This window comes from Rhincodon typus, chromosome 10, assembly GCF_021869965.1.
Source record: "Rhincodon typus isolate 14 chromosome 10, sRhiTyp1.1, whole genome shotgun sequence".
Lineage (NCBI taxonomy): Eukaryota > Metazoa > Chordata > Chondrichthyes > Orectolobiformes > Rhincodontidae > Rhincodon > Rhincodon typus.
Genome location: NC_063341.1, coordinates 17256980 through 17272451, shown reverse-complemented (window position 1 = coordinate 17272451; position 15472 = coordinate 17256980). Strand labels below are relative to the sequence as shown.

Sequence of the window (15472 nt, the reverse complement as noted above, 5' to 3'; positions counted from 1 at the left end):
CCCCTAGGCCCGAAACGTCAGCCTCTCTGCTCCTATGATGCTGCTTGGCCTGCTGTGTTCATCCAGCCCTGCACCTTGTTGTCTAGGAAGTGTTGGGTGTTTTGGAAAGCATTAAGATAGACGAATCCCCGGGACCTGATGGCAGCTATCCCAGAATGCTGAGGGAGGTAGGTCTTCTATGAAGTCCTTGTATCCTCTTCAGACACAGGAGAGGTCCCAGAGGACTGAAGAATAGCCAACGTAAGAAGGGCCATAGGATAATTTATTAAATTACAGGCCAGTGAGCCTCCCTTTAGTGGTAGGGAAATTATTGAAGAAGATACTTAGGGATTGAATTTAATCACATTTGGAAAAATAGTGATCTATTAGCAATTGACAGCTTGGCTTTGTGTGGGAAAGGTAGTGTCTCACAAATGTGATTGAGTTTTTTGAGGAAGTAACAAAGATGATTGAGGACAGGGCAGTAGATGATGTCTATATGGACTTTAGCAAGGCTTTTGACAAGGACCGTCATGACAGGCTGATACAGAAGGTGAATCACATGGGATCCATGGTGACCTGGTAAGATCTCAGAACTATTGAATCATAGAAGATAGACAGTAGCAGTGAAAGGGTGTATTTCTGACTGGAGATCTGTGACCAGTGCTATTCTGCAGGGATCAGTGTTGGGACCCCTGTTGTTTGTAATATATATAAATGATTTGGAGGAGAATGCAGGTGGCCCGATTATTAAGTTTGTGGATGACAAAAAGACTGCACAGCTGTGGAGAGTGAGGAGGATTGTGAGAGGATACAGCAGAATATTGATGAGCAGGAGATTTGGGGGAGCAATAGCAGGTGGAGTTTAATATGGACCAATGCAAGGTGATGCATTTTGGAAGATTTGATGCAGGAGAGAAGTATACAGTGAATGGCAGAATTCTTAAGAACATCAACATTCAGAAGGATCTAGGAGTATAGGTCCACAGTTCCCTGAGAGTGGCAACACAAGTAGATAAGGTGGTCTAGAAGGCATATGGTATGCTTGCTTTCAGCAGTCAGGGCGCAGAGTATAAAAGTTGGCAAGTCATGTTGCAGCTGTATAGAACTTTAGGCTACATTTGGAATATTGTGTACAGTTCTGAAAGCCATGTTACCAGGAGGATTTGTAGGCTTTGGAAAGGGTACAGAAACAGTTTATCAGGATGTTGCCTGGTTCAGAGGGCATTAGCTATGAGGAAAGATTGGACAAACTTGGTTTGTTTTCACTTGAACGTCGGATGACGAGGGGTGACCTTGTAGGAATTTACAAGATGATGAGAGGCATGGATAGGATGGATAGTCATAGTCTTTTTCCCAGTGTAGAAATGTCAATAACTGGGGCATAGATTTAAGGTAAAAGGGGGTAAGTTCAAAGGAGATGTGAGAAGCAGAATGTTTTTTACACAGTGGGTGGTAAGTGCCTGGAGTGTACTGCCATTGGAGATGGTGGAGGCAGACACAATAGCAACATTTAAGATGCATCTTGACAAATATATGAATTGTCATGGAATAGAGGTAACCTTGTGCCATGTTTTTCTTCCTTCTTGAACAGGGGGCTGCCTTTCAAAGAAATTATAATTTAAAAATAGTCAAGATATATTCCCTCAAAGGGGAAAGTTAGGGGAAAAACATCCAGCACTTCCTACATGATAAAGAGCCGGCGAATAAGATAAAACAAAAAAAAAACTCATGTCATTTGAAAAATACATTTAAGAACAAGATCTAAGATAAAATGTTCCAAGGGATATTGAGAAAACAAATAAGGAAAGTGAAGCGAGAGATGGATAAGAGACAGACAGCTAAAACAAAGAAATCCAAAAGTTTTCTTTCGGTATGGAAATAGTAACAAAATATGAAAAGTGGGACTGATGGGGACCCACAGCTGGTCGAGAGGTGTCCAGGAAAAAACAGAGGCCAATGAACTGTACAGTGTCTCAGCTCAGTCTCCTTTCTAATAAATATGGCAGACAGTGGATCTCCTAAGACCCATTAACCAGTGCTTAACACAGAGTTAACTAACATGGCTCAAGCCATTGTCTTGCAAGATGGAAAGATACAGTAATAAAGTGCTTGGCATCCTGTGCTTTATCAATGGGAGCAAAGCAATCAAAAGTAAGTGAGTTACATTATTCTGTGTACAACACTAGTTTGGCCTCTACTGGAGTATTGTGTTCAGTTGTTTGTACCACACTTTGGGAAGGATGTGAAGGCTGCCCTACTCTAGAGAGCAGTGGCAGCTAAGTTATTGAATATATTCAATGCTGAGACAGATAGATTTTTGGACTGTATGAGGGAGTCGAGGGTTATAGGGGACAGGTAGCAAAAATGGATTTGAGGTCAAGATCAGATCAGTCATGTATTTCCTGAACGACTGAGCAAGCTCTAGGGGCTGTATGATTTGCTTCTTGTTCTCATGTTCTTGTGTTCTTAAGTAGGATACATCAAAGTGATATTCATGATGTTGTTCATACAGATATAATAGAATGCAAACATTAATAACATGGTGCCAGCTACTACAAAAGCAAATCAAAACATCTGCTTTCAATTTACCAAAGTACATCAAAGCAAGTGAAGTGCTTTCAAAGGGATATTGTAAAATCACATTTACAGAACCTAATTATTTTAGGAGTAAGTTTCAGTGCTGTCTCCTTACACATTATGTGGCTTTCTGCCGTTAAATGTGTATTGCAAACACCAAATAAAACAAAGGCTGATGTTGCTAGTACCAGTCCATGTATTTACTAAGAATAAATAGAAGCAGAGTAGGTTGAAAACGCAAATATGTGAACTAAGAAGTGATTCCAATACCTTATTGTAATTTTAGTCATACTTTATAACACTCTTAATTTTCATGAACCTATTTTTGGCTTACTGCATTTTTTTTTAAAAGTATTCCAAAACAATAGGGGAAGTGAAAATAAAACAAGCAAAAACGTAAATTGCTGGAGAAACTCACTGGGTCTGGCAGCATTTGTGGAGAGTGAAAGAATTAATGTTGTGAGTCTAGTGACCCTTCTGCAGAATACTGGAGTGGAAACATTAACTCTTGTTTTCTCTTCTCAGATGCTGTCAGATCTGCCAAGTTTCTCCAGCAGTTTCTGTTTCTGTTTGTTTCAGATCTCCAGCATCTGCAGTTCTTTGAACTGAAAACAAAAGTTGCTGGAGATCATGGTGGGTCATGCAGCATCCATGGAGAAAAAGCAAGCTAGTGTTTCCAGTCTAGTTAGAGCTGAAGTGAAATGTGGAGAGGGCAGCATTTGTGCAATAGTTTGACAAGGATGGTTGCTGTGCTGTGGGAAAAAGAATGTTGATAGCTCAGATTAAGCGATCGGATTGTGAGAAAGACAGAACAACGGTGCATCTACCTGCCAGACTGGAAAGGAAATAGAGTCCGAGATAGTAGGAACTGCAGATGCTGGAGAATCCAAGACAACAAGGTGCAGAGCTGAATGAACGCAGCAGGCCAAGCAGCATCATAGGAGCAGAGAGGCTGACGTTTTGGGCCTAGACCCTTCATCAGAAATGGGGGAGGGGAAGGGGGTTCTGAAATAAATAGGGAGAGAGGGGGAGGTGGGTAGAAGATGGATAGAGGAGAAGATAGGTGGAGAGGAAACAGACAGGTCAAAGAGGCGGGGATGGAGCCAGTAAAGGTGAGTGTAGGTGGGGAGTTAGGGAGGGGATAGGTCAGTACAGGGAGGACGGACAGGTCAAGGGGGCGGGATGAGGTTAGTAGGTAGGAGATGGGGGTGCGGCTTGAGGTGGGAGGAAGGGATAGGTGGGAGGAAGAACAGGTTAGGGAGGTGGGGACAAGCTGGGCTGGTTTTGGGATGCGGTAGGGGGAGGGGAGCCTCCATGCTTACTTCTTCAACCGTGAACCAAACCCTCCCTGTACTGACCCTTTCTCCCGCCTCCAACATACCCCCTCCTCCTGGACACCACCCCAAGGCCTCCTACCCTCCCTTGACCTCTTCATCTCGAGACATCAATCGCCTCAACCTCTCCACCCCTCTCACACACTCCAACCTCTCCCCCGCAGAACGTGCAGCCCTCCGCTCCCTCCACTCCAATCCCAACCTCACTATAAAACCCGCGGACAAGGGAGGCGCAGTTGTAGTATGGCGCACTGACCTCTACATCGCCGAGGCCAGGCGCCAACTCTCCGACACCACCTCCTACAGCCCCCTTGATCATGACCCCACCCCCGAGCACCAAACCATCATCTCCCAAACCATCCACAACCTCATCACCTCAGGTGACCTCCCACCCACGGCCTCCAACCTTATCGTTCCCCAACCCCACACTGCCCGCTTCTATCTCCTTCCCAAAATCCACAAACCTGAATGCCCTGGTCGACCCATTGTCTCCGTCTGCTCCTGCCCCACCGAACTTATCTCCAACTATCTGGACTCCATTTTCTCCCCCTTGGTCCAGGAACTCCCTACCTACGTCCGTGACACCACCCACGCCCTCCACCTCCTCCAGACTTCCAATTCCCCGATCCCCAACACCTCATCTTTACCATGGACGTCCAGTCCCTATACACCTGCATTCCCCATACAGATGGCCTAAAGGCCCTCCGCTTCTTCCTGTCCCGCAGGCCCAACCAGTCCCCCTCCACTGACACCCTCATCTGCTTAGCTGAACTCGTCCTCACCCTCAACAACTTCTCTTTCAATTCCTCCCACTTCCTACAGACAAAGGGGGTGGCCATGAGTACCCGCATGGGCCCAAGCTATGCTTGCCTCTTTGTAGGTTACGTGGAACAATCCCTCTTCCGTACCTACACTGGCACTAAACCCCACCTCTTCCTCCATTACATTGATGACTGTATCGGCACTGCCTCGTGCTCCCACGAGGAGCTCGAACACTTCATCCACTTCACCAACACCTTCCACCCCAACCTTAAGTTCACCTGGACCATCTCTAATACCGCTCTCTCCTTCCTGGACCTCTCTGTCTCCATCTCGGGCAACCACCTCGAAACCGATATCCATTTCAAGCCCACCAACTCCCACAGCTACCTAGAATACACCTCCTCCCACCCACCTTCCTGCAAAAATGCCATCCCCTATTCCCAATTCCTTTGCCTCTGCCGCATTTGCTCCCAGGATGAGGCATTCCACTCCTGTACATCTCAGATGTCCTCGTTTTTCAAGGACTGCAACTTCCCCCGCTCAGTGGTCGAGAATGCCCTCGACCATGTCTCCTACATTTCCCGCAACTCATCCCTCATACCCCGTCCCCGCAACAACAACCAAAAAAGAATCCCCCTCGTCCTCGCGTACCACCACCACCACACCCGGCACTTTTCCCTGCAACCGCAGGAAGTGCTACGCCTGCCCCCATACCTCCTCCCTCACCCCCATCCCAGGCCCCAAGAAGACTTTCCACATTAAGCAGATGTACACCTGCACATCTGCCAATGTGGTGTACTGCATCTGCTGTACCCGTTGTGGCCTCCTCTACATCGGGGAAACCAAGCGGAGGCTCGGGGACTGCTTTGCAGAACACCTACGCTCGGTTTGCAATAAACAACTGCACCTCCCAGTCCCGAACCATTTCAACTCCCCCTCCCATTCCTCAGATGACATGTCCATCCTGGGCCTCCTGCAGTGCCACAACGATGCCACCCGAAGGTTGCAGGAATAGCAACTCATATTCCGCTTGGGAACTCTGCAGCCCAATGATATCAATGTGGATTTCACAAGTTTCAAAATCTCCCCTCCCCCAACCGCATCCCAAAACCAGTCCAGCTTGTCCCCGCCTCCCTAACCTGTCCTTCCTCCCACCTATCCCTTCCTCCCACCTCAAGCCGCACCCCCATCTCCTACCTACTAACCTCATCCCGCCCCCTTGACCTGTCCATCCTCCCTGGACTGACCTATTCCCTCCCTAACACCCCACCTACACTCACCTTTACTGGCTCCATTCCCACCTCTTCGGCCTGTCTGTTTCCTCTCCACCTATCTTCTCCTCTATCCATCTTCTATCCTCCTCCCCCTCTTTCCCTATTTATTTCAGAACCCCCTTCCCCTCCCCCATTTCTGATGAAGGGTCTAGGCCCGAAACGTCAGCCTCTCTGCTCCTATGATGCTGCTTGGCCTGCTGTGTTCATCCAGCCCTGCACCTTGCTGTCTAGGAAATAGAGTCCCACTGGGGTGGAGGAAGGGGAGAGAGGGTGACAGAGAATGTAAGAAGCAAAGCTAAAAGAAGGATGGAATGTGTTCACAATTTGAAGGTGTTTAACTCGATATTGAGCCCAGAAGGTTGTAAACCGCCTATTTTGAGGATGAGATGTTACGCCTCCAGTTTATGCTGCAATTTGCTGGAGCAGTATGCCAAGGACAGACAAGTGGGCATCTGAGCAAGACGCTGTGTTAAAGTGACCGGCTTTTAGGGGAAGTAACACTTTGTGAAAATCCAGAGTCATTCATGAGTGTTGTAGTGAAAAAAATACTCCATGTTGATCTTAAGCTCTGACTTTCTAACCAATTTGTATTATCTCAGTGTCCTACAAAAGTATATTCTATAGAAGTTTAGAGTATTTAAAAAAGATGAATACCAGTTATGTTTTACAGCATTGGTAGTTAGGGATATTACAGGAGTGATTGCTGCAACAGAAATAAACTAGCTGACCATTCAGCGAACACTTCAGCCCATGGTAGGAATCTGTCCAACATCCTATTACCTTCCCAATCCTTGCTAATTGCCAGTGGTAAAGTTTACCCAGTGAGAGAGTGTGCTTTGGTGAAAAATTGGGAGTTTTCTACTGAAGAAATATTTTATTCAGAAAGTTGACAACCTCTAATGACAGTTATGAAGTTTGTTTGACATTTAAAATTGCATAGTGCATTAAGCCTTTGAAGCAATATCATCTATCTGTAGGAAGAGATTGACGATATAGAACCAGAATTATGTGGGTATGAGAGACTTTCAAAAGCCTTCCATCTTTCTTGGACTCTAGACAGCAGTCATGATATTGCAACCCTGCAACCTTCTGATAAGAGACTTCTCTTTTTGTTTATCTTCCAGCGTCTGATATAATATGAGCTCTAAAGAAGTTCTTCAAAACCAGAATTAATTGAGTGAAGCAAACTTGCATTAATATTGATTGTTTTGAAAATTTGATTTCACTTGTCAGTATTATATTTGTATTGAGAAAAGGCATATTCCATAATACCTTTTCAATAAAGCACGACAAATTTAAACATCAATTCTTTTCACAGACTTGCTTGCCGGGCTTCACCGGACTGACGAGTTACCTCGCAGGGTGACGAAACGTCTGCAGTCAAACACACCGGCTCGGCGAGCAAGTTTGCAACCTCATCCACAACCTGAGCTGCAAATCTCAAAAACTTCAGTCAATTATTTTCCCATTTCAGCCTACCTCTGGCATAGGGAACCTATTTTGTGGGGACTAGCAGGAAATAATCTCTCTAACTCTATTGCAGGAAAGTAAAGAAAGAGCAGATGAAAGCGACAAATTGGATAGCTCTTTCTAACAGCCAGTACAGAGCTGAATGGCCTCATCCTGTGCCATAAGATTCTTTAATTTCAGCAAACTCTGATGATTGAATCCTAGATTTAAGCCTCCATTCCTAGGACAACTTGTATTAAAACTAACAGTCAACAGCATGTTAGATGCAAATGTAATAGTAGGTGAGAAAGGTGATGATGGAATAACTTCTCACCAAGTTAGCACTAAATTACTACTTGTTCAGTTTTAGTTCCTCATTTTGCAATTCAAGTGTTTTTTTTAACCAAGAAGCAGTTTATAAAGCAACATAAATATTGATTTGATCAAAGTTTAAAGAAGTATTTAATGAGGCACAATTGGTTCCACAAAGTAATATTTCTTCTCATTTAAACCAGTGGACAAGGAAAAACTAAGAACTTTTGTTTTAAATGTTTACTCGTGCTCTAGAACTATACAGATATAATATTCAATTTTTGTATTTTTCCATGGTTGATAACTATGACAAGGGGAGAAAAAAGACTTATTTCAGATATTTTTAAAAAGAGCTAGTTAAACTTGCAGCATTTAGTGCCTTCAACCACTTCTAGCAAATGCTAATTTTCTTTTTGACACCTTTAGATGACAATAATTGAAGAGTTGGTGTTAAGATCTGTCAGAACAGGCATTAAATGGACACCTCAGTAGATAAATAAGGCAAGTTCTAAATGGCTCAATAATCTAATCAGTCATGAAGCCTGCAAGTGTTTGGAATCAGTGATAAGGATATGGAGTTTATGACAAGGACCAAGATGGTTTCTGTCATTAGAGCGTTTAGTTGGAGGGAATTACATCTCATCCTAGACTAGATGTCGGATAAACTGTTCCTACCCTTTGGAAGATGATGCAAACAGCACCTAGTGACATTTTAATCTGTGCTGTAAACTAATGGATTCACAAGGTATATGCAAAAATAGGACATGGCTTTTTAATTGAGATTTGATCATGGGTGACATGGTGGCTCAGTGGTTAGCACTGCCACCTCAGTGCACCAGGGACCTGGGTTTGATTCCAGCCATGATGATTGTCTGTGTGGAGTTTGCATGTACTCTCTGTATCTGTGTGGGTTTGCTCTGGGTGCTCTGGTTTCCTTCCACAGTCAAAAGATGCGCAGATTAGGTAGATTGGCCATGGTAAATGTGGAGTTACGGGGTTAGGGAGGGATACTTTTCAGATGGTCTGTGCAGGCTCAATGGGATGAATGGCCTCTTTCTGCACTATAGGGATTCTATGATTTGTTATCACTCCTCGAGGCATAGTGCAAACAAAATATGTACTTTAACACTTGTTCAATGTGCCTTCCAAGTCAGCAAACACTAAAGTGACTGGCACCCACCTTTAGAAAGCAAGACCTATCAAACTATCCATTCCAAGATAGAACAGTAAATTCCCACTTCGGGGAAGAAAAAAAGAGAGCGAGCGAGAGAGATGCTTGGTCTCTGGCCTCTTCTACAGATGGCCGTGTAAAAGTATTGGTCAGCTGAGCTGCAAATCAAATCTACTACCTTCAATGAGAAATTTTCTCCCTTCATATGGGTGTCATAGCAAACCTGTTTCACCAAAGCCTCCTGCAGGCACCTCAGTCATAAACCAATACAGCGCATGAATCATTAGTGTCTCTCTGAGGTGTGGGGTGATTTCCTGGACTCAAACACATCTGGTATGGGAGAAACACAACACTGACGTGCCTGATAATCCAGTTAATTTAACAACATCCCAGGTAGTTTGCATTCCTCGTTGGGAGTGAATATTTTGTGAGCCGAGTCTAAATTCATAGCAATATTAGAATATAAATGAACCAAAGTTCCTACCAAGTTAGCAGAATAGATACAACTTTTTCAAGGTTACTGTTATATTTGATACATATATTATGAATTTTTAAAAATAGAACTTGATGCAGTGAGAGTTTCCCTTGTAAGTTGCATTTGTTCCCTGTGACAGTTTTCAGTGTAATAAGCATTTGAAGAGCGCTAAAATAATCTATTCAGAGATAGTCCCTTGTTAGCTAAAATAATCTATGTTCTTTTCATGAACCAGCAGCCAATATCAAACAGAGTGTGTTGTTATCTGAATTAAGTTATGCTACAGTTCTAAATGAATGGTGATACTTATTTGAGGGACTGAATCATCTACTCTTATTATTAAACATGAGGAACACATTACAACATGCTTACTATGCTTATCTACTTGAGCTGCTAGTTGTGGCTTTAACTCGCATGGTGTTTCTGCCTTGCCACACTCTCATCATGGTTGTTGAGGATTGTTATAACCGTGTCTTTTTATTTTAATTGTGGGCTGAAATAGGGAAGGACTGTTCTTTTTAAACCAGTGTTTTAAAGGATTGCTTCATGTTTTGCAAAGTCAGTAACCTGACACTTGCGTCAAGCATTGTTTAAAAAGCTGTTTGAACAAGCAGTAATTGAAGTTTGCATTGCTGATAAATTGAAACTAAGAGCTTGTGTGCAGATGCAGTTGGGTAGCAATGTATTTATTTTAATCTCTAACTTTTGCAATGTCTCTGAGCAATAACAAGGCTTGATTTCTAGTGCGCTACCCCAGTGAGTCATGAAAGGCTACACCTGTACAATGTGCTATGAGCAGGCAGGACTGTGGAGTTAAAGCCACAGTCAGATCAGCCATGGTCTTACAGCAGAAACTGTTAGAGGCCAGTGCACCTACTCCTCCTTAAGTTCTTCATGCTGTTATTTGTCACTGAATCAGAATGTCCTATGCTGATGTTGCTGCATTAGATCACAATACAACCTATTTGACCATTGACTGTTTGGAATTTGTGCAGACAGAAATCATTCTCCATGTTAAAATGTATTCACTTATTTATTTCAACTATCATAAATCCCACCATGGATCTGTGAACATTACTTATATAATTATTTTTATCATTTTTTTTTAAATAGAAAGGGATTAATTCCAAGAAACTGGAAGTTGTTTATAATGTTTTCCTTCATCCACAGGGTGCAAGTTGAATTTTATGTGAATGAAAATACCTTCAAAGAACGTCTCAAGCTGTTTTTCATAAAAAACCAAAGGTCAAGTAAGTACCTTCCATGATTACTATCATTTCTGCTAAGGGGTGACGTTGTAGAGGTTTGTAAAGTCATAAGTGACATGGATAGGGTGAATAGTCAAGGCCTTTTCCCCAGGATGGGGGAGTCCAAACTAGAGGGTATAGGTTTAAGGTGAGAAGGGAAATATTTAAAAGGGACCTAAGAGACACCTTTTTCATGCAGAGGGTGGTGCGTGTATGGAATAAACTGCCAGAGGAAGTGGTGGAGGCTGATACAATTACAACATTTAAACAGCATCTGGATGGGATGAATAGGAAGCGTTTTGAAGGATATGAGCTCAATGCTGGCAAATGGGACTAGATTAATTTAGGATATCTGGTCGGCATGAATGAGTTGGACTGAAGGGTCTGTTTCCGTCTGTCTGACTCTATGGCTCTAAAATCATGCCTTTGTGCTGACTTTGGCTCAAGACAGGAGAAAAAGAAACTTTGGAAGGTGTGAATATGCAACCTTCTTTGGATTATTATTTAGTTGCTCTATTGACTTTAATGTTTTCTGACCTTGTCCCCAAGATCTTGCTGTGTGATGCTTCCTTTACATCCTGTCAGATGGTAACCGATAAGATTAACTAGTAGCCAACTTTGCTTATGATTTAACATCAGTAGTAAAACAAGATATGATTTTAGCCTAATGATGGGAAATGCAAGTTAGGCCAATTCCTGACTTTGGAAACCCCAGCGAGTTAGCTCAACCCTCTTTATCTCCCATGGACAGACATCCAAAACCCACTGTGTACAGAACTTCAGAGACATGTAATAATCATATCAATCTTTTGAAATAGATATATCAAAAAGTCCACCTCTAAAAATCCATTCAAGTAGTTAATAACAAAACACACACATGCATATTTAAAAGAATGATTCTGACCCAATGCAAATAAAAGCTTATATCCCTTCATGTGGTCAAATTCTTGTAAAAACTAATGAACTTTGCTTACAGTAATCACATCAAAGATAGATAGTCATTTAATAACTTCTCGAATCTTCAACAGTGAACACAGCAACCTGCAGAGAGAAGATTTCTACAGCTCTTAACACTCAATCATTTGTTCATAATGTAAACCATTACACTCACAGACAAAGAAGCCTGTTGAAACTTCGAGAAAAGATGGCTTTTTTTTCAAAGCTGTGGTCAGTCAAAATAGACCAGGAGTAATGTCTTTTTTTTTTGTTTAAGGGGATGCTGTATGCCCTTTTTCTTTAAGTTTAAAGGCCTTTTAAATCACTTTAGTTTGTAACATTGCAGTCCTCAAGCACTCTTTTCTATAGTCTTGAATACATTACAGTACTTCTCCCAATGAAAAAATACTCCAATACATGTCAGAATTTATTTAAAAATAAAGCCATTCAATTAAATGTTGACTGTGCAGGGCAGAATTCTATAGTCAATCTTTGCACTGAAAATGTATCTAACTCCTACGGCAGCAACTAATCATGATGCTTGAAGCCATCAAACTGCTTAACAGTTATCTCTGAAAATAGGGAATGTTTCAGGTGTCTTTCCAAAACCCACCTAACCTGATGAAAGGGGAAAAATCAAAATTCACCTTGATTGTCAATTGCGACCCCAACAGTCAACCTGTGTGCACAGTCATCATGTAAGACATTTGTCACTTTCAGAATGGCCACATGAAAATGGATAGTTTCCTGATTGGATAAAGAGGGTCACCTGTCTGCTGAGTTGAGGGTGGAAGCTCTAATTACCCCAATTTGGGTGCAATCCAAGGATGGATGAGGGACAATCGGGTGGCCTCTGAAAACTACCCCTTCCCTTCGACTCCAACATTCCCCAAACACTCTTCCCTGTGGCAAGTACCCCACAACAAGAAGTTTAAAAATGCCTTCTAACCATAAGATTCTCTGAGGTGAAGGCCTCGACCAGCAATTTTCAGGACCCAAAAGCTGCTGGCCTCTGATTGGCCAGTAGCCTCTGATGACCTGAATGCCAGTGTCAAGGCCTGTGACAGACTGGGAAACGTGCACACGCTCACTTGCTGGCTCTTAATGAGTTGATTGCTGTGTGAAAGGTGGATCTTTCTCAGTGGTGGGGATGACATGTTAATTGCCATTGACAATGCTTGCCTCTGCACACTTTTTAAAACAAACAAAGGGAAAATCGCACACTTAGTAAATCTCTACCCAGGAATCCATAGAGGTTCAGTCATTAAATATACTCCAGTCTGAAATAGATAAAATTTTGAACTATAGGGGAGCTGAGAATTATGCATAATAGTTAGGTGAGTGGAGTTAAGGCCAAGATTCAATCAGTCGTGTTCTTATTGAATGTTAGAACAGCCTCAAATGGCTCTATGGCCAGTTCATGCTCCCATATGTTGTTCTTTTATTCTCAAGTTCATTTATTTTCCATTTCATGGAAAGTTATTTACAGGCTGTTAAAATTATATATCTGCCTGATTTATAAATTGTCTTGCTCACTCAAAGTCTTTATCCCCATTGTTTGTTCTTTCTTCATTTTATTTATTTTAATCAATTCTTGTAGGTAGCTTCCCTCTGCTGTGATTAAATGTTATCTGAAATATTAAGCAATCTTTTCTTTCAGATCAACTATGCATTTACAACATCTTGTTTTAACTTCAGATTTCCCATACTTGAGATTGTTCCCTTTTATCTATTAAAACTTATTAAACTATTCCATCATTTTCTTGGTTCAACTTGTTTTCTTGGTTCAAAGAACAATGCCAGTGTACTGCAGGGATCAGTGTCAAGTACAGTGCAATGTGTAACCAGCAAATATGAATTACAGACATCTTAAACTCCGCTAAGTGATAAAGGCAATGCTTGTGTCTAATTACAAATATGCCTGTGTGATAGCCTACTCACCACTGCCTGAATTTTCATGTTAGAAGGCCTTTATTAGATGGTCCTGCTTTCTTATAGCACCAATAAATTCAAATGGAAGTTGTCTAGCAACATACAGTTTTTATCCTTTGGGATTATTTCCTTGATTCCTGAATGATCTTGCTGCTTTTGCAAATAATGCACTTCAGTTAGCATTGTTAAACAGCATTCAAATGGAAATAGTTGGTTACTTCTGCTTGGTCTGTTGAACTTATAATCTTTTAGCCATCTTTTGATGTATCTTTTATGAGGATGGGTGTGTATGTGTCCTTATGATTTGAGAGGATGGCTTTGTTGTATAGGTAGTCTGACTTGAGACTGTGTGAGCTGATTGTCATGATGAAGGTTTCCACCAACACCATCCTGTTTAAGCTTTTTTGTCTATTTTGTCTGCAGTCATTAGAGGAAAGCACTTCCTAGTCCAACTAGAAGAACTTCCTGTAGATAAGATCTAGTTTGTTGCACGTTAACACCTAGGTGCACAATGGGTCATGTGTTCGAGGCCAGAGAAAGGGTGCAGGCTGTGTCTTCAAAGCTCATGTGAAACACAGGAAAGGTTTTGCAAAGCTGAGAGCTGTGGATTTAGCTGAATGTCATGGCTATGTCATGGCTATGTCAAGGGTATTGTCAAGGATGTCATTCATGACCTGCTGGTGGTGCTCCTTTAGCAAAGGTAGTGTTCTGAGATCCTTACTGGTTCGAAAGAAAGACTGAGCTATTCATTGCAATGGAGGGTATTCACACCGGTCAGTTTATCTACCATGTCAAGAAGACTCAATTGAACATTGGAAAATATCCGCCTGTGGGCACTATGCCATAAGGCATAGTGTGTTGCCTGGGAGAGAAGCCAGGTCACTGTGCCTATGGTAATTACACCACAGATATTTCCCACAATCCTGAGACTAAGAAAATTCATGTCCAGTTACCATTGGGTTCTAAGAAAGTTGTCTCCTCTGCTAACAGAGTTTTGTTGGTGTTGATATAATGGACATTGTTACAGAAACTTTGTGGAGCACCTAATTGTTAGGTCTCACACCTTTAGGATCTGGAGCTGACCTGCCCACAAGCCCAGATGACACCATCATAGTGGATACTTTTCACAGCACTCCTCAGTGTTATCCCATGTACACTAGGTTTAATGTTGTGTCCAAGTTAATTAGTTTTGGCCCACAACAGTGATTTCATCTTTCATCAGTTTTGAAACTGGGTGTTTGATACGGACTGTATGTTTTATACTCTGTGACATAACATTACAATTTGGGCTTTAATATGCTCTTCATTTTTAATACTTCACTCAATATTTTTCATTCAAAAGAGCAATAACAATGTCACTCAGCGTGGCTGTCGTGCAAAAATGCAGTGGTCTTAGCTTATTTGTATATTCTTGTTTAAACCTGTCTAGCCTTACATTATGAGGAAGTGCTAACCTTTCAATAGATCCCCCTCCTAAACAACCAAAGTTGTTTCATATGCTTGCATTGTATTTGGATGTTTAACTACTTAATAAAAATTCAAAATTTCTAAAAGCACAAAAAATTAAGGGGCATTGGCTTGAAGTAACCTAACTTGTATATTGTAAAAGGATCATGTTAAATGAAGATCATTTCATCCCCAGATGATGCATTTTTAATCTTTGAAAGAATAATGGAAAGTTATTTTTGTTATTAAACAGTTTAACTGGAGAGAAATTAAGGCATCTTCATCTCTTACTCTGACCTACATTGCATATTACTGATCTGTGATTAAAACAGAACAAGTGTTTTGTTTTCAGTTAACTAATGATTATATTAAGAATTTTTAATGTAAAACATCCTTGGAAAAACAAGTGCTAGTATGATACTATAAAGATTGCTGCATATATTAACTGTCCTTTAGCCAAATAACTTAATCAACCTTTCTTTGTGGTTTGAACACCAAATTGAGTTTAGTTATAGTCTAGTAAGTGAAAAAAAGTAATGAATTCAAATGAGGAATGTGTATTTTTGAATTTGACT

General features: G+C 41.6%; 1 protein-coding gene and 1 pseudogene across 1 annotated transcript in view; both read left to right on the top strand.

Moving 5' to 3' along the window:
• LOC109929875 (potassium channel subfamily T member 2-like) overlaps positions 1–15472 on the top strand; it is a 636785-nt gene that overhangs the window by 204293 nt on the left and 417020 nt on the right. The window contains exon 2 of the mRNA XM_048602052.1: positions 10507–10586. Within this exon, the coding sequence (XP_048458009.1) occupies positions 10507–10586 (80 nt within the window). The remainder of the gene's footprint in view (positions 1–10506; positions 10587–15472) is intronic.
• On the top strand, positions 10990–14463 carry LOC109929874 (annotated as a pseudogene).